We start from the raw sequence: 20,520 nt of genomic DNA, 5'->3' as shown, positions 1-20,520 counted from the left end.
ATTGTCTGGCACTTACTGATATAAAAGATGAAATATAAAAAAGGTTCAGTTGTAAGAAAATAGAAGTTAACCACTCGATGTGCTAAAGAGCAGCTGAGAGAAGGTTAGTCAGCAAGTCAAAAAAAACGTGACTTTACTAAAAAACATAACATATAGTACAACATTTCAAATGTTTTCTTGTCTAAAACTGTTTCGTAATGTTGCAGAATGCAGGATATAATCAACTGTACATGTATTCCCAGGTCGTTTTCCCACACTGCCGCTAAACTTTATGTAAAAGAATGAGTGTCGACGTGCAAATGGAGTTTGCTGTGGAGATGACTTGCAACGCTTGTTCCGATTCAGTAACAAAAGCCCTGCAAGGAAAATCGGTAAAAGTCCTGTCTGTGGATATTGAAAAGCAACTTGTTCTGGTCCAGACCAACCAACCTTTCAATGAAGTTCAGGACATAATTGAAAGTACTGGAAAACGGGCTGCTCTGATGGGGCAAGGGTCTAGCATTGGTGGAAAGCATCTAGGAGCAGCTGTGGCTGAAATTTCAGGTCCCAATATTAAGGGAATTGTTAGAATGTTACAGCTTGACAATCAGAAATGTTTGATCGAAGGAACCTTAGATGGTCTTGCACCAGGTCGACATGGAATAAACATTCATGAATTTGGTGACCTTTCTAATGGTTGCGTAAACTGCGGTGGACACTTTAACCCGAAGGGAATGCGCCATGGTGGAAGAGATGACATGGAACGACATGTCGGAGACCTTGGCAACGTCACTGTTAACCAAAACGGAAGGTCAGTTTTTCGATTCCTCGACGATCATGTCAAAGTTTGGGATATTATCGGAAGATCAATGGTTATACATGAAGGAGCTGATGACCATGGAAGGGGTTCCACACATTCTTCTGCTGTGGATGGCAGCTCTGGTCGAGGGCTTGCCTGTGGAATAGTTGCTCGCTCAGCTGGGTTGCTACAAAATGCTAAGAGGTTTTGTGCATGTGATGGTGTGGTGGTTTGGGATGAAAGAAATATTCCAGCAGCGGGAAGTGAAAGAAGTGCATTTTCCCAAAAGTTATAAATAATTATTTTTGTCGTGATCAATTGTGAACTATGCAACGTGTATATTTAATCATCCACAAAATATCAGCCCATGACAACATACCACACTATTACACTGGACAAATTTTACGCAAAAAATTTAATTGTGACTGAAATCTGTAATATATTATGTGCGGCCATGTGTGTATTTAACTTAAAACCTTCAAAAAGCTGTCACTTTTCATGTCATGATTTGGAAGAAAAGCAATTTGAATCGGACTGTATTGTGCAACTGTTTCTTAAAACCTATTTGACTTTAAAATTATTCCGATTAATTCCTTTCACATAAAAACAAGTCTCAGTGTTTGTATTTAAAGAAGTAAAAGAGAGACAAGAACGTTATGGGAAAACACAATTTTTTCATGTTGGTGGAGGTATGACATGCAATTCAGTAAATAAACATTTGTAAGCCTGTTTGGAATGATATGAAGGAGTGTCTATATATTTGCAACAATGTAGTTTTTATGCCACCACATTAAATTCTGGCACCAAGTAATGATCATGATCAGCCTCACACAACAGAGGCTGTAAGTTGGAAAAAAATATATTTTGCCACATGTGTACAAATTTGCTACCACTGCACGTAATAAATTGACAATAAAAACATTCCTTGTATTTTTTACCACCAAAGAGACCAAAAGTCAAGGTAAAGTTCATTTAAAACTTCCTTCAATAATTTCCTTGACACAAAGTATGTTAGGTCTTCTGGCATGTCAGGCGTTCCAACTGATTGCACCATTTGAATGGAAACACTCTTTTTTTCCATATTTACATGCACCGCCACCATACAATGTAATCCTTCGTGATTTATAACACATACTGTCTGGACATTGTTATCACCAGAGATAAATGAGGCGGAGGATTTTGCAAATACCCTTAGTAGTCTTTTTTGAAGTCTGCTTCCATATTTTACAGTGTTTTTGGTATTTACAAGCTTTAGTGCTCTATCGTCAAGTTCTGATGCTGGTGTTGCATGCATCAAGTTTACAAGTTTGTTAAATTCTTCAGTTGACAATGGACTAGTTGAACTTTTTTCTCGGCACATTTGCCCAAGTCTGCTCCACAGTTGGTGTCGGTAACACTCAGTCTCCGCGCTCGTTCCAATTTCAGCAAGGCATTTCTCAGTGCGCGTTTGCTCGCACTTCACAAAGCACGACGCTTGATGACTTTCTCCAGTATCGAGGCGGTTGAATATCACAGAGCTCAAGTCTAACTTTTCCCTTTGCAGCATGGCCAAACTCTGCGCAATACCAAAGTCACCCACCTCGGAGAATCTGCGTGGATGTTTACTTTTACTTGTCGGAGCTTTCGGAGATATTGCTTGCTGTATTGGTTTGTCTGTGAACAAAATGTAATACTCCATGACTAAAGCTCTAGTGTTACTGGAAGCAGATGTTGTAAATAAAATGCAGATGTTTTTTCTTTGGTGACTTTGAGCACAACAGTCACTGATATGCTCATCTGAAAAAGACGTCGTGCAACAAAGCATTACCTGCTGGTTGCCAAGCAAGCTGCAATTAGAGGAGAAAATTTCTAAACCCAATGCATGGGAATGACTTGTTATGAAGCCAAAGAGTTCTTTGTGCGACACATTGGGACAAGGTATGGTTACATTTCCACGTAAAATATGATGCGACAATGGATGTACAACTGGTTCATAGCAATCCACTAATGCCTGTAGTATTCCACTTAACGAGCATCCAGGCAACAATGCACATCTTTTTTCACTTATAAATAGTTGCACTTCTTTGAGCTGCAGGTCCAGGCCTATGGTATGGACACTTATAAACTCCTTAAATCTTTCACAATTGTTTAAAAAGTTCAGGTTTAACTTTGATTTGTTGGCTCTGTAACTTTCCGTGCTGATATGAGACAAATCGATCCCATACAGTTTAACATCAAACAAGTCGTCATGAAACGTAAGTGTCAATAACACCATGCCCCCAGCCATAGCTCTGTACATATACTCGGTATGTGGGTTAGTAGACAATGATTTGGCCACCCTTGATGTGTCGACTTGCAATTGAACAAAACCCTTGCAATGTTCAAAGTAGAACTGGTAGAAGCAGCTGGCAAGTTGATCTTCATTATAACCAGGCTGTCCGTGTTCTTCTTCATTGTCTCCAGTTGCCTTAGTTAGCGAGTCACCTGACTTTCGGCGGTAGCTTTCCAGAAATGAACTTCTTCTCGTCAGTTTTTCCGCTTTTGACCCCGAAGTGGTGCGGGTTTTTCTTTTGTGTCTGCTATAAATTGTCAGAAACTTTTTCTGTGCCATGCAACTCAGTACAATGGGAGTGGATTGGGTAAAGATCAGTTTAGCATGGGACATTAGTATAGAGAGGGTGGTGCTGGATACCACGAAGCTGGAGGACCTGACTTTGTGAAACTTTGCAAACAAATTTTTCAAATGCATTTTTTCTTCACTTCTTTTGTACTTTTGCTTTGCCAGAGAAATGCACTGGTGGCCAACATGTGACACTTTGTCTTTCATAAAGTCATCTGATTCCCTCAGTTCTATGTGTGGATGGCAATCCAAGTAGTGTTCGTCGAAATAACGGTCTGCATATGTTGGTTTTTGTTTCAGTTTTTCAGGTGGGGGTAATGTGGTGTGTCTGGTCAAAATATCGACAGTGTAATTGGAGATGTCAGAATTCTTTGTTCTGTGTTTAAATAATCCCAACTTTTGAAGAGTGTTGCCTTGCATCATGCTGTGTCTGGCATTGTGAAAAGCCACACAGTGCTGCATTTTTTTGTGGAATGATGTCGTCTTTTCTGCAGTGATGTTGTATAAATACACAGTAATAGATGTTAAGGACTTGGACGAAACGTATGCAAAATGCTGTCGACAAATAAAAGAAGATGATGATATCAAAGAGTGTTGGGGACATGGACTTAAGTCTGGCTTGTGTGAAACATCATGGGCAACAAATTTTTGCATGGTGCTCAAATTGGGTCGAGGCATTTCGCAAGGGCCACCAATACTTTTCTTCCACAGATGTAAGTTCTTGCTTATCACCAGCATTTCCGGGTAATGACCAGGAGTATCATCATGGCTGTTTGAACCTGTTTCTACCTTCCAAACCGACTCCACAGCTGATTTTTCAAACAGAAACACTTCATCTGAGTCTAGCAGACTGTTTTCCAAGATTTGTGCTAAGTTCCGAGTGCAATTGGAGTTGACTGATCTGCTGTTAACTTTCAGTGTTAATGCTGAAACAGACGGGCATGCCTGCGTTATCATATAACTTAGCCACTCCGGTACGATTGTGTAGTATTTTTCTGATAAATGCTTACTGACAGTTTCAACCACAGTTGGTTTGCTTGGCTTTGGAGCTACCTTGGTTTGGAACATACTAAACATATTACTCTGTGTTGTTTCAGATGAAGAGGGAAACGACAGACTACGCATGGCATCTGTTTTTTGAGTGGTGGTTTGCAACATAGGTGCCATTAACAAGTACTCAAGAATCAAATCACATAAGGTGCTATGAATTGCGGAAGATAATTTTTGACCCAAAATATCCAGTTTGACAATACCTCTGGTCCATACATAAAACTGCACAATTGCCTGGTTGCTATCAACTGTCTCACATCCTTCCATACACTGAACAACCTGGCATTTGGATTTAAAAACATCACTGCTGCACTGCATGTCGGAGTTTATCAAGTTGTCACTAGATTTGCATGTAGTCAGGTCCAGAAAAACACAAGCCAAACCTTGGCCTGTGCGACCCTTCTCTGAAGAGCCATTGTAAACATAAATGCTGCCGGGAACTTTGTTGCCACTTCTATCCATTGGTATATCATCTTGCTGAACAGTCCGGTATGGCAAGAAAAATCCTGCAGTATTGTTGGGCTCTGCATACCGTGGTGTAATTACAAACTGAAGGATGTTTTGATGCAAATAGTACAAGAACCTGGCATTAGTTAGACTATTTACAAGAGCTCCAGATACATGGAATGTCAAAGTATCATCAGGGTCTTTGGGAACAATGGTTGACTGCAGCCCTTCCACTCTGGGCTGTATAAGCGATACGTCAGCAGGGGTAAGCTTGAACATCTTATTGCGAGTTAACATAAGAGTAATGTATTCCAAAACAGCATCATCTAGTTTCCGCTCGACACTCTGCTTTACTTTAGTCAGTTCGGAAAGGTGCTGACAGGTGAGATCATGCACTCCGTACCAAGTAATGCACAGCTTAGGATCACTGTCGCTCACAGAGAGCAAACTCTCTTTCGATTCCCTAACTGACTGTGGAATCTGCTCCAATCCAGAACTTGGGGTAACCAGTGAAGATCTACGACTGTTTGGCTCGCTTTTTCTTATTTCCGTATTCATGCGGCAATAAAATATAGTGCCATCCTCCATTTGAAATACGAACATGTGTTTCTGATTGACAACAGCAAAGTTTTTGAGGAAAGACTTCACAGTGCTCATTGCAGTGGGTGCTGTGGAGGCCAAGGCAGATCCAGTTACTGTGCCGGCAATGCGGTGATGCAAGGCAATGGATTGTTGCAACACACACTGGCACTCAAAGTATCCAGGTCTGAAGTTCATGTTAGCTGCCAGATATTCACCTTGATTCAACGTCTCATCTGCAAGATTGTAATCGTCGATGGATGTTGCTTGGTAGACAGAGGATGATGAATAATCTTCACGTTTCCATATGTCCTCTGCAGGCTCTTCCACCAGCAACGAATGACACATGTGGCTTTCATGCAATTTCTTGAGCAACAGAGTTTGGTTGACTGCACGACAAGCGTTATGCAGGTTCGAGATGATCCTGTGGATCACAGAATTTTGTTCCATTTTCATTGCCCTCATCACTCGAGCGCTTCCACGGCGATGAAAGTATAAGTTTGCACAGTCATCATTTATTTGCACAATCAGCCAGAAGTTTGGAAGTTGGCTGTTTCCTTCCTGGAGCAGTTGTAAGTAATAGTCTTCCTCCTCCGTGTCGCTGACCTCTCCTTCATAACCAGAGGTCATCAGGCTTGTTTGACTATAATGTCTTGGGGACGTATCTGACATCGGACTGAAGATGGGGTCCCTCGAATTGCTGGGGCCTGGAAATGAAGCCGCATCGATTCCAAGTTTGTTGGTGGCAGCTCCGAAGTTAAAATAAACACTTTCTGTGTTTGCTGGAGTTCCCGGCATCGACATTGTGCTGCCCTTGGGCACAAACAAAGGGGAGAAATGCTCTTTTCCGCAGCTTAACGAGGCATGCAATGGCTGGTGGCCAGAGCTCATGGATGGGTTGATATGCAAAGGCACAGGCTTGTTCTGTGACAGTTTTCCTGACTTGGTTGGGTTTACAGTAGCTTCTTCCAAAACATTTGAAACTGAAGACGACCTTTTAGCAGGAAAACCACAACTGGAGAGCTCCACCGATGAGGCCGCTTTTTGTAGTTTATTTCCAGTAGCTGTATCCTGGTCTCTTTGATAAAGTGACACACAACTACGTCTGCCATGTTTTGTATCGGCCACTTGGTCAGGTTTTGCGGAAATAACAGGAAATGTATTTGTAATTGGTGTCGACCAGTATTGCCCAGTGGTAGTTGATTGTGGTGTCTTCATTCCATGGTTTGGAATTAAATCGTCTTTAATCAGTTCCACATCTGTTCCATTTATAACTTCATCCACTCCAGTCGTGAACTTAATTGGTAAAAATGAAGCGTTTCCTCTCTCTACGCTGACGTAGTAAAAGTTCTCCTCCCTTTTCAGCTTGTACTTTTCAAAGCGGAACCTCTCAAACTCAGCAAAAAACAGTGGCTTGCTACTTTCTAGGCCAAATATGTACTGCAGTGGAACAGTTTCCATTTTACAGTTGCTCGATTTCCTTTGCTCAATGTGCTTGGTCACCTTTTCCAAGGTTTGTTGGTTGATCGGTTCGCAAGTCCTCAGCGAAGACATAATTTCATCTTCCAACAGCCAAGATATGCTCTTTTTTACCCCTGCAACACACAATAAGCACTCGGACGGGAAGTCAGAAACATTAACATCGCCTTCCTTGTATGACAGACGAGCGCTTGGGTCAGATTTTGGTATGTTGCCATTGTCAAGGTGGTTAGGAAGGAAAAGCCAAATTAAATCTAATGTAATCTTAAGGTCTGACAAGTTGACCTCCTGACATGGATTTTCAAATGCATCAAGCACGGTTGCAAGGTCAGTTGGCAGACCGTTAACTGACAAAGTGCCATGGTTTGAACTTGCTTTGTCTCTTACAGTGCAAGTCATGCACAAAAACAAGGGAGGCATGTATGTTTCAATAGCAGAAGAAGATGATGCATTATCATCTGCATGAATTGACCCTGCCTTATCATACATAGAGTCTGTTGCGTCCGAAGCACTTTGTTTGCTTGCAAATTGCACAGCATCAGTGTCACTGTCATAGTGACTGAAGGTTGTTTGAGTTGCTGAAGCAAGTTCATTACTGTTGTGATTTACAGCATAGTACACATCAGGCAACTGTGGGACAGACCGGCAATACTTTTTCAAGACACTGTTAAAATACTTTTCAAGTTGCTCGACAGAACCCGACAAGTGTCTAGAATGCGACTTAGCTAGAATGGAAATCGATAACATCGGCAAATTCTTCCAACCACTCTGCATAGACCCACTCATGTTCTTTTTCATGTCAACCTGCTTCACCGGTAGAGTGTGCGTAATTTTCCTTTCCCGGTGATGGGACTGTGCTTTCCGCTTCCTGTTATCAAACTCATTCTCCTCTTCCGAACTGCTGCTATCAGGCAAGTGTTTTTCACATTCCGACACTCGGTGTCGCTGTCTCACTGAAGTGAAGGCACTTTCTTTCTGAGGTAGGATTCGAACACCACCACTGACTATGCCACCAACATTGCTACTTTTCATGTTGGTTTCTATGCCTTCCTCAGTTTCCTTGGGTAGTGTCTCAGTTGTTAAGGTTGAGTGCTCGATGGGTAACGCATGAGTCTGAGCTTCAGATGTTGCTGGTTTTTTTGGTACACCTCCATCTTTGCACATGTCTTCAATGTCATTAAGCTCTATGTCAGCTTCATCAGGTAGTTGATTAAAATCAGTTAGAAGGAAGGGTGTTAAATGTTGGTTCTTAAATTCAGCCACTTGGGGAGAATTAAGAAGCATGAAGTCTGTGATGTCAATTTCCTCCACATACTCCTGACAGATGGAGTCGGTTACAATCTGAAGGTCATCGGTGCTCACAACTTGCTCAGTTTCGTTTTGAACTCCCTCAAACACACCGGAAACAAAGCCGCTCCTGTAGGCGTCCACAATCTGCATGCAAGCGTGGTTTACTTGCTCATTCTCATGCGAGACAAGAGGAAATACTTCATCAGTGCCGTCCACACTGTGTGATGTTGAATACATTCTTACAATATCAGTATACTCTTTTGTTGGTGTTAGATTTTGGTACATCACATCATTCATCGCATGGTCATAGGTGTAGAAGCGATGGTCCTGTACCGACTCCTGCCATTTGATGTTACGTTGGCTGCTAACACTTTGCAGTGCTGAACTGACCACCATGTTCATGGAGCAGTTATACACATAAACAGAAAACGTTCTTTGTGCTATCGACTTCTCAGCTTCTCTCTGCTCCAAACGATGAGGCTCACCGCTAGATGTTTGCCGCTTTATTGAAATTCTACGTGCAATTCTGTGAAGACTCCCGTTTTCGACAGTTTTGTCATCGTTGTGCGTTGCAGGGCTATTTGGAGCTGAAAATGTCTTTGCAGGCAAATTCTCATGAAAGACCTGAGTGTCAGTTAAGGTTGCAGCACTTGAGCTTGTGCTGTGTTCCTGTGTTTCTGCATCAAATGATACACTAAAAATATTCCTGAAGTCTGAGTATGTTGCTGGAAGTATGACAATCATGACTTGGCCATCATCACCAGCCTTCAAATAACAACACCATTGCTTTGAAATATTGCTATTATTGTCTTGTGCCGTATCATCATGCAAAGACTCTGATGACAAAATTAAATTGGTAATGGCACGTTGGTCTGATGTTGACAAATCAACTTCACAATCACACACTTTTTCTATGGACTGATGCATACTACAAAAAAGGGCCTCATTTGGACCGCTTTCATTTGGGAATTTCTGCTGTAGTGTCATGAACAGCAGTTTGCTTCTGGGGGATTGATCAAGCAGTCCAATGAAATTAAACATGCATGGAAAGGCTGTAATATGCTTATTTATTTCAAAGCCTGGTACATTCCCACTTTCATGTTCTGTGGAGTCCACCTTAGAAAAGGAACCTTTGTCACTAACGTCATCGGAAACAAGCGTTTCATTGCTAATCGACATATCATGTGGCGAATCCTTCGCTACGTTAGGCCATGCGTCGCCCACTTGAGGAAATGAAGTGGAAATAATGTCTGACTTGCACATAAGTTGTAACTGCTCTAGTGTGATAACATTGCTGATCCAGGCAGTGTCCTTCTGTGAGACAACCGGTGCTATTTGGTGACACTGAAGCCCTTCATAATACGGGACGCCAGATAGTGGTTCACTTGCACTATACTTCATACTACTACTGCTACCATTGCTACTTGAGCTAAAACGGGATGAATACTGTGGTTGGCTTACAATGCCATACTGAGGTTCTGTCCAAATCTCCATTGCCAAAAGGATTTCCTTTGTCGTGCTGTTGTTCTCCTCTACATCTTCATCTTCCTCAATATCCGAGCCAGTCGTGCTCACAGATACATCGGACATTTTTATTTTTGGTGGAAACAGGATGCACTGCACGAGGCAATTGTGAGTTGCGTCGTTATCGTCACCTGGTACATTAAACATGGAGGCAAGTGGAAATTCCCGAGCAAGTGTCAGCACTCCGTGTGCAGAATGAGCAATATTGTATCCTTCGGCCATTCTTAACTTCATAAGTAGGTTGGGAAGGCCAACTGCAACTTCCATTGATATTGGCGTGTCTTTGATACTGGTGACTGACCACACATAGCGTTTCCGAATCATGTACCCCTGTAAGTCATGAATTCTTTTTGAGTTCTCACCTATCATATTGTGTTGCTGTGGCAGAAATTTGAAGTTCTGTGGAATGTGAAGGTAGTCGCGTGGTACTTGGTTTTGCTGGACTAACAGTCTATCCAGTGGTTTACTCATAAGAAAGACTGTCACTCGTTTGTCGGAAAGATGTTTGGAACGAATGCTTGGTGAAACCCTGGAACTGGAATGTCGCACTCTTTTCACACTTGTAGCAGCACTGGTTGTTCCCATCGAGGCAGCCTTTTCTCTTAAATCATCAACGTAATACTTTCGGGTTTCTCCGGGCACGCCAATGAAAAAGGCCACTTTTAAAACCACAGCTGCCGACTTACTCCATACCCTGACAAGGAAAAAGGACGCCGGTAATTCCTTGTTGCCACCTTCAAATATGAACTTGACATAGGTGTGACCTTCAAGTAGAACAAACGTACACCATTCTCTCAGTAGAGCCAGAAGTTGTGTGTATGCTACTTGACATTGAACAGGGTGATACCTACCATCACTTGTAGGATTATGCAGGTGTTTAGGTAGAGGACTGTCATGTTTCAAAAGTAAATGCACATAATGGATATGTAACCACTTTTGCCAAATTGACACATCCAAAGAAAGAACAGGTTTCCAATAAGATGAAAATGCATTTGGCGTATTTTCTGCCTGTGCTGAAAGCACAAACTGGTTGGAATTTGGCGGCAGATAGAAAAGACTCTGAGCTTGGGCCAAAACGTCTGATACTGTACAGTACACTGGGTCGTGATTAAAAGAAGCCAAATTTTGCAACATGTGATCTGCTTGCTGTAAATTACGGATAAACATTCCAAATCTTTGGGTGACCTGTTTTCTAGATCTGGTCCACCTATCCACCAACTGTCCTCGACTGATATCATAGAGAAATTCATATGTCCCCGCGACATACACTTCAATCTTACAAGACTTTTTACTTAAGGGCCAGGGGGCAATAACTCTATACTCCACAGTTGTATGGTTTTTCCACCAACACAACACCAAATGAACTTCTATTGTACTTTTGGGGAATGCAACTTTTTTGATACAATATCCTTCGCGTAGACGTGAACCAACAACAGTTGGCAAGGCAACTCGTAAGTTCTTCTCACTGTGTTTTCGCACTAAAAGGGCCGGTGTCTGAACGTGGTCAGGGTTGATGTTGCGAAGTTCAAAAACAGAGCAAGTGCCTTGAAGTGAAGGTGAGGAGAAAGTTCCCTGCATACACTCAACAAAATATTGGTCAACTTGAAACGACCAAAGTAGTAACAGTTTCTGGTAGTTGTTTAATGAATTTGGCTTTGCGGAAGGAATCTGGAAAGTGTTGATGTACTTTCCTTTGGTAGACTGGGCAATAAATTGCATCAGTTCTGTATGAGACACACACCCAAAATTGCACAGGGGAAAGCTTGATGGGTTCACATGCACAAAAGAACAGGCAGTTGTCAAGTTTTGACATTTGCTTAAAATGTCACCAAGAGCAATGGGAACTGGCTCTCCTATTACACCATCGGTAAACACCACAAGTCCTGAACTGGTGTTGGGTGGCAGTAGCTGCAGTGCTAGTATGGCAGTTTCTATGATAGAAATAATTGTATTGTCATGTGCTTGTGGCCTAACATTTTCACTATGGATAAGGCCTTCAGCTGTGTAATTAATTGAATAAATGGCCTTCTTTACTAATGGTATAATGTGTTGTATTGACGCACTGTTCAGCTTGCACCCTTGTATGATAACTTTTTGATTTGTGCTGCCACTGGATGTGCCATTCCATTGAGCAAAAATGGTTAGATATATTGTTGGCTGCATCATGCCTGCATATCCAGGCACTATGAAAGGTTGAATTAGGGACATCAGACATTCTTCCAAGTTTAGAAGTACAGCCTCGACCATAACGCATTGCTGGAAGGTATCAACACGCAGCACAGACGAAGAGAGGTCGAGGGCAAACACAAACTTGTATCCGCTTGAGACAAAGGACAATCTTGTGTCTGTTGTTAACATGCACTGCTTCTCTGTAGGTTCTCCATTTTTGTCAAACACAGAAATCACCTCTAGTCCTTTTGGGGCGGAAGATGTTTCTTCATTGGCAGAAACAGTAATTGGTGAGTTAAGGTGGTCTAGATACCACTTTAAACGAATGTTTCTCGAAACCCGAAATTCTTTTTTTAAGTGGATCACAACCTCCTCAGCTTTACTTATCCCAGAATCCATTGGAATGTTATAGTTTACCTGAAAAACAGAAAATGTCGAGTTGCAACATTTTAATCAAGCAGACATATGTTGTTTTTAATTACCATAACAGAAGAAGGAAATTGTGTACATAACCAATAGGTTCAATATCCTAATAGGCACAAGTTCAATATCACCTAAAAAAAGTACAGGTCAATATAAATATGCCCAACTCTTTGCATGAAAGTTAAATGGTTATCTTTTGAAATATACACTTACATTACACAGTTAATGGTGGAATTTTTGGTAATCTTCATTGTTTCAAATCTATCGTCTCCACCAAATTGCACAACAATTTTCATATAATGCAGCAAACTTGGAATGTGCACACATAGGCTACATGAAACTACAAAAACGTTAATTTATTTTTAATATTTCACAAGCAAGTACGTAGAAAGTTGTCAAAAACCTTTATTTTGTGGTGACAATCCGTTGATTCTGACTGTTCGTCGTTCCACGTTATGTCGAAAATATCAAAGTTACGTCTGTGGGTCACAAATCACAACAACATGCAAACGAACCCCTTTCTGGTTGAGTAGACAGGAGTACGCAGTGAACCAGAACGATTTAGTAAACAGCAAAGCTTTTGAAGTCGTAATGCTCATGTGGCCATTTCCATTTCCATATGTTGAAAAACATTTGTTAATAGTTTGACAATTCTGCGCCAGGTCTCCGTTTACCAAACATGAAAACTGACTACTTTATTATAGTGTTAGTGCAATTTTTATAGGAGATTGCCATCAAATAGCAATGCAACAGTTTGAAAATTTGCTAAACGTTATAAACACGATAAAAGTCACCGACTTGCAAAGGCTGATTCCTGTAGTCAATTTTTTGACGTTTTCTCTATTATGCAGTGTAACTGTGTTTGTTTTTGGTGCTCATTTATATTCTCACTACTAATTTGATGTTTTGCCTCTCTGAAGAGTTTTTTTTTATGTTTTGCTGCTTAGTACAACATCAGCAAATGTTCTGGTTGGTGGCCATTTATCTTCTTGTTCAAGTTGCCTGCAGTCTTGGATCACTTGGTAACACATGTGGAGCATATTTGGTAATTGAATTTTTACATAGAAAGATTTTACTCAGCGAAATGTTAAAAAAGAAGATTTTTGTTTGCAGAACTGCCTGCAACCATGTCAAAAGAAAAACTGCAGTGGTATTGATTACCCTACGGATCAACCAATATACTTAAGAGCATTAGGTTGGAATTGCCAAGAGGAGTGCAAGTAGGAATTTAAAATTTTATATGTATATAGGAATATAAATTAATTATTTTGTCTGATTCGAAAATGATCCATCAGTTAACTGATTCCTGTAATGTTTTTTGACATTTTGTCCTATTCCATTTGTTTTGTTGTAACACAGCAATTTCCCATATGACTAAAAAATTTGTAACTTCGACAAATTTCAACAGCAAATGATCATTCGATATTACAGTTGGCTATGGTCCACCCATGCAACCTGCTTCAACATGACTTTTTTCAAAAGGCATTTTTCTCACAGGTACGAATGTATGTGGAGGACTGTTGATGTTTTTCAAAAGGAAAAAGTGCCACTTCCACAGTTTCATGGCAAATGGCCATTTGTTCGGGTGCTTGGAATGCAAGAGCCTGCTTCAGTTGTATTTTCGATTTTAAATGCGGTAACCACAATAATTGGTCTAAGAAATTATTTGGGTGCTGTTCCAGCAACTGCACCAATGTTTAATATTGCTGTCTTGCAAGCAGTAGTCGGGGTAAATGCTTGGATTTGGTCATCTGTTTACCACTCAAGGGATTTTGTATGGACAGAAATTTTGGACTATTTTTGTGCAACGTCCCTGGTTGTTTATTCATTCTATGTCTCAATCCATAGATGGTCTTACAGCGCAGAACAACAAAATCAAGCCCGAATCCGGTGGGTCGCAGGAAATGTGTTGGCTGGTCTATATATTACTCATATTTGTTACCTAACCTTTGACAAGTTTGATTACGGTTACAACATGAAGGCTAATTTATTTATTGGCCTTCTAAATACGGCTTCTTGGTTGTGGTTCTACAAACAAAATAGCGAACAGCAATATGTTTGGAAAGTAATGTATGTAGTTGTTCTGACCAACATTTTTCTCACATTTGAAGTTTTTGACTTTGCTCCTATTTTATGGACCTTTGATGCCCACTCAGTGTGGCACATGCTCACAATTTCCTTACCCATACTCATGTTTTCATTTTTCAAAGATGACCATTTGTTTTTACAACATAAATATCCAACCAAAGGTAAAGTTCCATAAGATAAAGTGGACGGCTGTGGGGTTTCTGCATTAATGTAGGTTTGGATTGTTTGTTTTTTTTGTTCCTTAAGCCAGGGCTCCACAGCCTTCACATAGCTAGCACTGTGGTCTTTAACTTGCTTTTATTTCGTAGAAGAATACAGATGCTATTGTTTCTACAATTATAATTGATTTACTCAGTGATTTTTATCCATGATCGTACTAAAGTGAAGAAAAGTATACAATACAAGAGTATGTGTGTTTTCTTTTATTTCACCACAAAAAAACCTACAAAATAAGTCAGCTACGAACACAAAGCAGACACCAACAAGGACAATAAAAAAACAACAATAACACAATAAATAGATTTTACAGACAAAAATAAAAATATTAAATTTAAGTATTATTTTGCATTCTTTTGCTGAAGGGTTACCAGATATTAAAAGAGCAACAACTTGAATATGTTAGTCTCTATTATTCATTTCCTTTGAATAATACTGCATCAAATGAGGGCACAGTCAATTACAATCCAAAGAACAGAACTAAGGTAGGCTGCAGGAAAACAGTTACAAACATCATACTTTTAGAAGGATAGACCAAGAAGTGCCAACTACAAGCTGCAATTACATGCTGGATTACAAATTAAATCTTGAAGATTGGTAAAAGAAAATAGTAATAACCACTGGATTTTGTGCAAAAATTATTTCTAAAAACACTACACATCCACCTACTCAGCCAAACAAGTACTCTGGTTTTGAACCAACATTAACAAGAAGCAGAAATGAACTTAAGTCGAGCATGGCCAAGAATAGCATGATGATGTGGCGCAATAAGGTTTTTGTAGTCATGAGTAAAAATACGGTAATACAGGTTGCAGCAATGACCACTGGTAAAACATTTGCTTCACGTACAAAAGCGATATTGCACAAATCGTAGGATTGCTTGTTTAAATCATAATTCATCCCGCTTTTCCGCCATGATCATTTCGCTGAACATGTCCACGTATTTTATGCTCTCTGACAACCTAAAGCATAATATTTCTTTACATTGATTGAATACAAGCGTGAATTAATCGTATGTTTCAATACTGTACGTACAGATAGCAAGTACAATAATACAATCAATCTTGAACAAAAAACAATTCTGTGATATTGCTGCCAATAAAGATCTGCTAACTATTTTCCTTCACAATAAATTTACCAAATACTTTCAATAATATTAGTAAAGTTCCATGTATTTACCACTCAGTGTCTTGAAACTCTGCAAATATTCAATGCTCGATGAAAGCCTGCCAATTTACACCAAAGTTACTCTTCTTGTTCAAATAAACAACCCATGTAAACCCATTTGAACTTGCACTGTATCACTAACCACTGTAGCAGACTGTTTTTAAACATATTTTTTTTCCTTAATCACTGTCTGGTAATCATCTAAATCAGTGATTCCCAACCTTTTTGTGGTAGCGTATCACTTGGAGGTAAAACATTTTGGACATGTACCACCTAGTTGAGTGTCACAAAGTAACCTAGGGGATGAGGTAACAAACATTTTGAGATCACTTATGCTTTTTTAAATTCGAACTATATCTGCAAATTCTGGAAAGGTGTTCGTGTACCACCTGGAATACCATCGTGTACCACTAGTGGTACCACATATCACTGGTTGGGAAATACTGATCTAAATCATTAGTCTTTCTATGTCATATGAATTATTACCACATCAGGAAATGGTCATTCAAAAGTCCCAGTATCTTAGTATCTGCCTACACAAAGCTCTACACCATTCTGCTCACTGCAAAGATGATTAGAAAAAACTGTAGTTGTATTGGATAGTTTGGGGAAAATGGTGTACCTTGCAAACCCGTTTAAGAGCGAGACCACTTCTTGTCGAACGAGCCTGAATGGTTTCTTACCATCACCTCCAATCTCCTTCTCAGAAAAAAGAATTTTCAGAGCTGTTCCAAGTCCCTTCGTCTGCAGTAAACAAGCAGTTTAATAACAACTTGAATTTACTCTACTAAACTTATTAGTAAATACTGCACTAGGATTACAATGCAGTTTAGAATTATATAACTGCTGCCCACTAACTGGTTATAATGAAATTATGAAAGTATTTTATTGAAATACCTGCAATTTTCCCCATAATCGACATTTTTCGCATGTAACGCAGTCGATTATCCTCGTGACATTCAGAAAACGGTCCACAAACTCCTTTTTCAACAACTTGGCATTTTTGTCTTTAAACATTAGCCCTTCATCAAAATGCATGGGAAAGTTCCTAAATATGTTATAATAGTTAAGTACTGTTTAAATTGAAGTATATTTGTAATTCATTTATTTGGACAATAAATAGTTTTGAAACTGGCATGTTACCATTGGTCTGGTTACTAGGAAACTAAAAACACAAACAGTAGTTTTGAATTACTTTGTGCGCTGTAGCAAGGTATTCAGCATTTTCTTCGTCTTTTTGTCTTCTTTTGCGTTTCCAGTAAACAATACCAAGTCTTCGGTTTTGAAATACGACCCAACCTGAAAGAAAATGTGGCTGTGTTGTTTTTTTCAAACATTGTTACAGTTTTTGCACAAAAACATATTTTTTTGGAAAATAAAACATATTGAGCTACGACTACCACAGCAATTGTCATTTTTCTCCAGGGCACTGGCTAACAATGTTTGAAACGTAAAGCAGCATCGTTTCAAAGCAATTTGTTCACCTAACCACGGACACCTGTTGTTTCCTTTAACTGATTTAAAAGTTTGGAGTGCCACAAATGATTTAAGAGGATTCAAGTATGACATGAACCTAAAAGGCTAGAGAAACCCTGGTGTAGATTATAGTGGTAAAAGTTATCATTCCTTGTGAAAAAAAAATACACATGAAATATAACATTTTGACATAAAGGGTGAAATTTTATGTACACTTACCTTTGACAAAGCTCGCAGTTCAAGTAAATAAATCAGGTAGAGATTTTTTAATCGACGTGGTCCTTCCTGACTAGTCAGTTCGGGATCAAACCTCTTTTGAAATTCGGCCAGATTTGGGCCCCAGTGTTGTTGTCCCCACCCATCTTTAAATGCATGGGGTTAAAAAATAACATGACCTTAGGAACACTGTTTATGGATTTGCTCATAATTCTGAGAATAAAAGACTGGAACATAGTATTGTCAATATGAACCATGACAATGTTGACAATAGTATATGGGCCAGTCTCAGTATTTCCAGAATTATGAACTTGTCTGCCAATTTACTGTCCTTACCTTCAAACAGGTACTGGGCTGATAGATGTGTGTTGATACTTGTATGGAGGCCTGATATTACACGGTAAAATATCCGCTTTTCCAAACACATTCCTTCATTAAAAAACATTTCTATTTTAAAGAAAATCCACAAATTTATTCACAAATGCAAATATGTATATGACTACATGGCTTGTGGTTCAGGAAATTAGCAACCAGTGCAGTGCTATTTGCATGACACAAAATAAAAGGAAGTAGCTGAATATATGAATAGCAAACAAGTAGGTGACATTATCAACACACCTAATGACCGGTGAGCGTTTCTCAAACTTTAGGATGGAAGAAATGTCAGTAAAGCAAACAAGTACATGCTGAGCAAACAAATGTGCTCATTTATAGATGGTAATGACGTGGCTGTAGTTATTTCAATGCACTTTGTTACGTGAAAAACATTGGAAATTTTACACTTATGGCCACTGTGATATGATGATCGTAAATATCAAAATGTTTTGTGTGGAAGTTTCTATTTTACGTAATATACAAGTTATGCACATTGGACAATAATACTTATTATTAATAACACTTGCTGATTATTCTTATTATTAATAACAAAAGTTTTTGCTGATTTGTAAATTGATCATAAAAACACAAATGGTGCATAGTGGCTAAGTATGTAATACCTTTTAAACAAACATCAGTTATAGGCCAGATTTTTGGTTGACAAGGTAATAAGTGTAACACATTATACTCAATAACTAGAGAAAAAACTTCATCAGGATCTCACACTAAAGTAAGAACAGGACATAAGTTAATACAACACCACTCCCTCACCTTGTATGTCACTGCTACTTATTTGAACAGGTTGTCCAGTCTTTCCTACAAATTCCCAAACAAACCATTTACAACTCTACCACCAACTATACTAAGATGCAGGTTGAAAAAAACTACGAGGTTTTGCAACTAGTGCTACGTTCTAGGATTCAAAACATTTGTGAATGTGACCAATGACATAGAGTTCAGTATTGAACTAATGTGTGATTTGTCACATTTACATTTGATACATATATATATTGTAAGTATGTACTGCATATGGCAAACATTTGTCCCAAAATGGAGCATCAATGCACATTTACTTTGTGTTGAGTAATTTCCAAGTGTGAGTTAATGGTTGAAACTGTGAGATGATAAACTATAAACTAAGGAACTACAACTATACCATTGATTAAAAAGTCTATTTTACCTGTTGGTACATGGTTAATCATCGGATTGATATTTCTGGACATGGTGTCAGGCCTAAAAGGAAAAAAACATATTCATGAAAACAGAAGACTTAACCTATAAAAACATCTTTCAACTAAATATTTGAGAATATTACATGAAGCAGTTCTCTTCATAGATAGCTTTCCAGATTCTCCAAGCCATTGGTCCCTTGTATCCAGTGTACCGCTCAGGATTGGTGACCAAATCAATGTATTGGAGGTCAGTTGAGGTTTCGTCTGAGACACAAGAATATTAAGTGGATTTGTAAGTAACTAATTTGGAGCTATGGTACACATGGTAATTGCTTGTGATAACTTTTAATTAACTACAAGCTAACTAACAATTTGGGACAATCAAATCCATTTGGATTTAAGATGTTAGTGGTTTAAAATTGAACATAAGTTTTTGTTTTAATATGTGAAAATCTACCAACCATCAATATCACAAAATTGATACACAGTGTCGTCGTGTTTGTCCCAGCTATCCAAGACATCAATGGTGACATTGCTAAACACAAAGCAAGATTCATCAATAATTCAAGGGGTTTTATATCATTAAAATTTGTTTTGTGTGTACACTGAAATGTGCCGCTACCATGAAATTATTTTAACCAGGGTATTGTGGCCTGAAAACCAATTTCACATTAAAAAAGTGCTCAGAGCTTCATTGAAAAACTGGGGCATTGGAAAGCATTTTGTACGCACCTAAGAGTTCCATTAATATCACCAAGTGTTGTTCGCTTGGTGCACTCAACATCGTCTTCATTTGACGTGTGTTTATTAAAGTTTCCACTTCTGAGGCCAACTGGGATATCTTCCTATTTGTTAATTAAAGCATTTAAATGTTTGTTAAATTAAAATAATAAAAATTAATCAAAGTCAAACCTCGGCGCAAATTTTCACTCCACAAGATTCATTTTCACAAAGTCCAACATCACCGTCAAAGTATTTACACTGTTTGAAAAGGTTTACCTACAGCAGAAGTAAATAAACAATCAAATTTTACATATACTTTGTGCAGTCTACATGTTTTACAAATTTTTACCTTGTAATAACGAAAAAAGTCTTGCTTTACGAGTTCACTTAACAAAGGATAAACTTGCTCACTGTTGAATTTTTCTAACGTCTCAATGTCACAAAAGCAATCATCAATTTGTCCCGTCAACTGAAAACAAATAACATTCAGCCCATTAAAGATATATGTCTAAGTTGTAGTGGGAATGGTTATACCTGGCAAAAGCATTGTTTATCTTTTCCAAAGACACATACTGCAAACCCACAAATCAACAAGACACAACAAAATTTATGCAAAAACATTACTATTCCTTACACGTTACACATACTCTTGATTCTGCAATAAAATACTACATATTAAAAACTAAAGACAAGCTTCTTGTAGCATCTTTTGGGTGACTACAGCAACAGCACTCTTTCACAGAAATGTT

General features: G+C 39.0%; 4 protein-coding genes across 4 annotated transcripts; 2 read left to right on the top strand and 2 right to left on the bottom strand.

The window, feature by feature from the left end:
* Positions 1–246: 246 nt before the first annotated feature.
* LOC145888377 (copper chaperone for superoxide dismutase-like) lies at positions 247–1,270 on the top strand. The gene has a single exon (XM_082979114.1). It carries the CDS (start codon positions 282–284, stop codon positions 1,071–1,073), a length of 792 nt encoding a protein of 263 aa, XP_082835240.1. The 5' UTR covers positions 247–281; the 3' UTR covers positions 1,074–1,270.
* Positions 1,271–1,383: 113 nt separating this feature from the next.
* Positions 1,384–12,833, bottom strand: LOC145888375 (KICSTOR complex protein SZT2-like). The gene is made up of 4 exons (XM_082979113.1): positions 12,742–12,833; positions 12,552–12,678; positions 12,398–12,469; positions 1,384–12,332 (listed from the first exon to the last, which is right to left on the bottom strand). The coding sequence occupies exons 3-4, from the start codon at positions 12,398–12,400 to the stop codon at positions 1,713–1,715; spliced, it is 10,623 nt and encodes a 3,540-aa protein (XP_082835239.1). The 5' UTR covers positions 12,401–12,469; positions 12,552–12,678; positions 12,742–12,833; the 3' UTR covers positions 1,384–1,712.
* Positions 12,834–13,265: 432 nt separating this feature from the next.
* On the top strand, positions 13,266–14,789 carry LOC145890510 (GPI-specific phospholipase A2-like PGAP3). The gene is made up of 3 exons (XM_082981607.1): positions 13,266–13,383; positions 13,452–13,558; positions 13,836–14,789. Exons 1-3 carry the CDS (start codon positions 13,270–13,272, stop codon positions 14,599–14,601), a joined length of 987 nt encoding a protein of 328 aa, XP_082837733.1. The 5' UTR covers positions 13,266–13,269; the 3' UTR covers positions 14,602–14,789.
* A 46-nt stretch (positions 14,790–14,835) lies between these two features.
* LOC145890509 (ERO1-like protein beta) lies at positions 14,836–20,437 on the bottom strand. Its single transcript, XM_082981606.1, has 14 exons — positions 20,306–20,437; positions 20,121–20,240; positions 19,961–20,047; positions 19,781–19,893; positions 19,510–19,583; positions 19,192–19,312; positions 19,057–19,109; positions 18,648–18,692; positions 17,838–17,930; positions 17,505–17,647; positions 17,005–17,108; positions 16,707–16,857; positions 16,432–16,553; positions 14,836–15,604 (listed from the first exon to the last, which is right to left on the bottom strand). The coding sequence occupies exons 1-14, from the start codon at positions 20,390–20,392 to the stop codon at positions 15,532–15,534; spliced, it is 1,386 nt and encodes a 461-aa protein (XP_082837732.1). The 5' UTR covers positions 20,393–20,437; the 3' UTR covers positions 14,836–15,531.
* Between the last annotated feature and the right edge of the window lie 83 nt (positions 20,438–20,520).

Source organism: Ascidia mentula, chromosome 2 (genome assembly GCF_947561715.1).
Source record: "Ascidia mentula chromosome 2, kaAscMent1.1, whole genome shotgun sequence".
NCBI lineage: Eukaryota > Metazoa > Chordata > Ascidiacea > Phlebobranchia > Ascidiidae > Ascidia > Ascidia mentula.
This window is presented reverse-complemented; position numbering and strand designations above follow the sequence as displayed.

Excerpts from the sequence above, each read along its gene's own strand:
- LOC145888377 (XM_082979114.1), top strand. The coding sequence starts at position 282 with ATGAGTGTCGACGTGCAAATGGAGTTTGCTGTGGAGATGACTTGCAAC.
- LOC145890510 (XM_082981607.1), top strand. The coding sequence starts at position 13,270 with ATGTTTTGCTGCTTAGTACAACATCAGCAAATGTTCTGGTTGGTGGCC. Across the intron at positions 13,384-13,451 it reads ACACATGTGGAGCATATTTG|AACTGCCTGCAACCATGTCA; the intron begins GTAATTGAATTT and ends TTTTGTTTGCAG. Across the intron at positions 13,559-13,835 it reads AATTGCCAAGAGGAGTGCAA|GTACGAATGTATGTGGAGGA; the intron begins GTAGGAATTTAA and ends TTTTTCTCACAG.
- LOC145890509 (XM_082981606.1), bottom strand. The coding sequence starts at position 20,392 with ATGTTTTTGCATAAATTTTGTTGTGTCTTGTTGATTTGTGGGTTTGCA. Across the intron at positions 20,048-20,120 it reads ACTTTTTTCGTTATTACAAG|GTAAACCTTTTCAAACAGTG; the intron begins GTAAAAATTTGT and ends CTTCTGCTGTAG. Across the intron at positions 16,858-17,004 it reads ACCTTGCTACAGCGCACAAA|GAACTTTCCCATGCATTTTG; the intron begins GTAATTCAAAAC and ends TAACATATTTAG.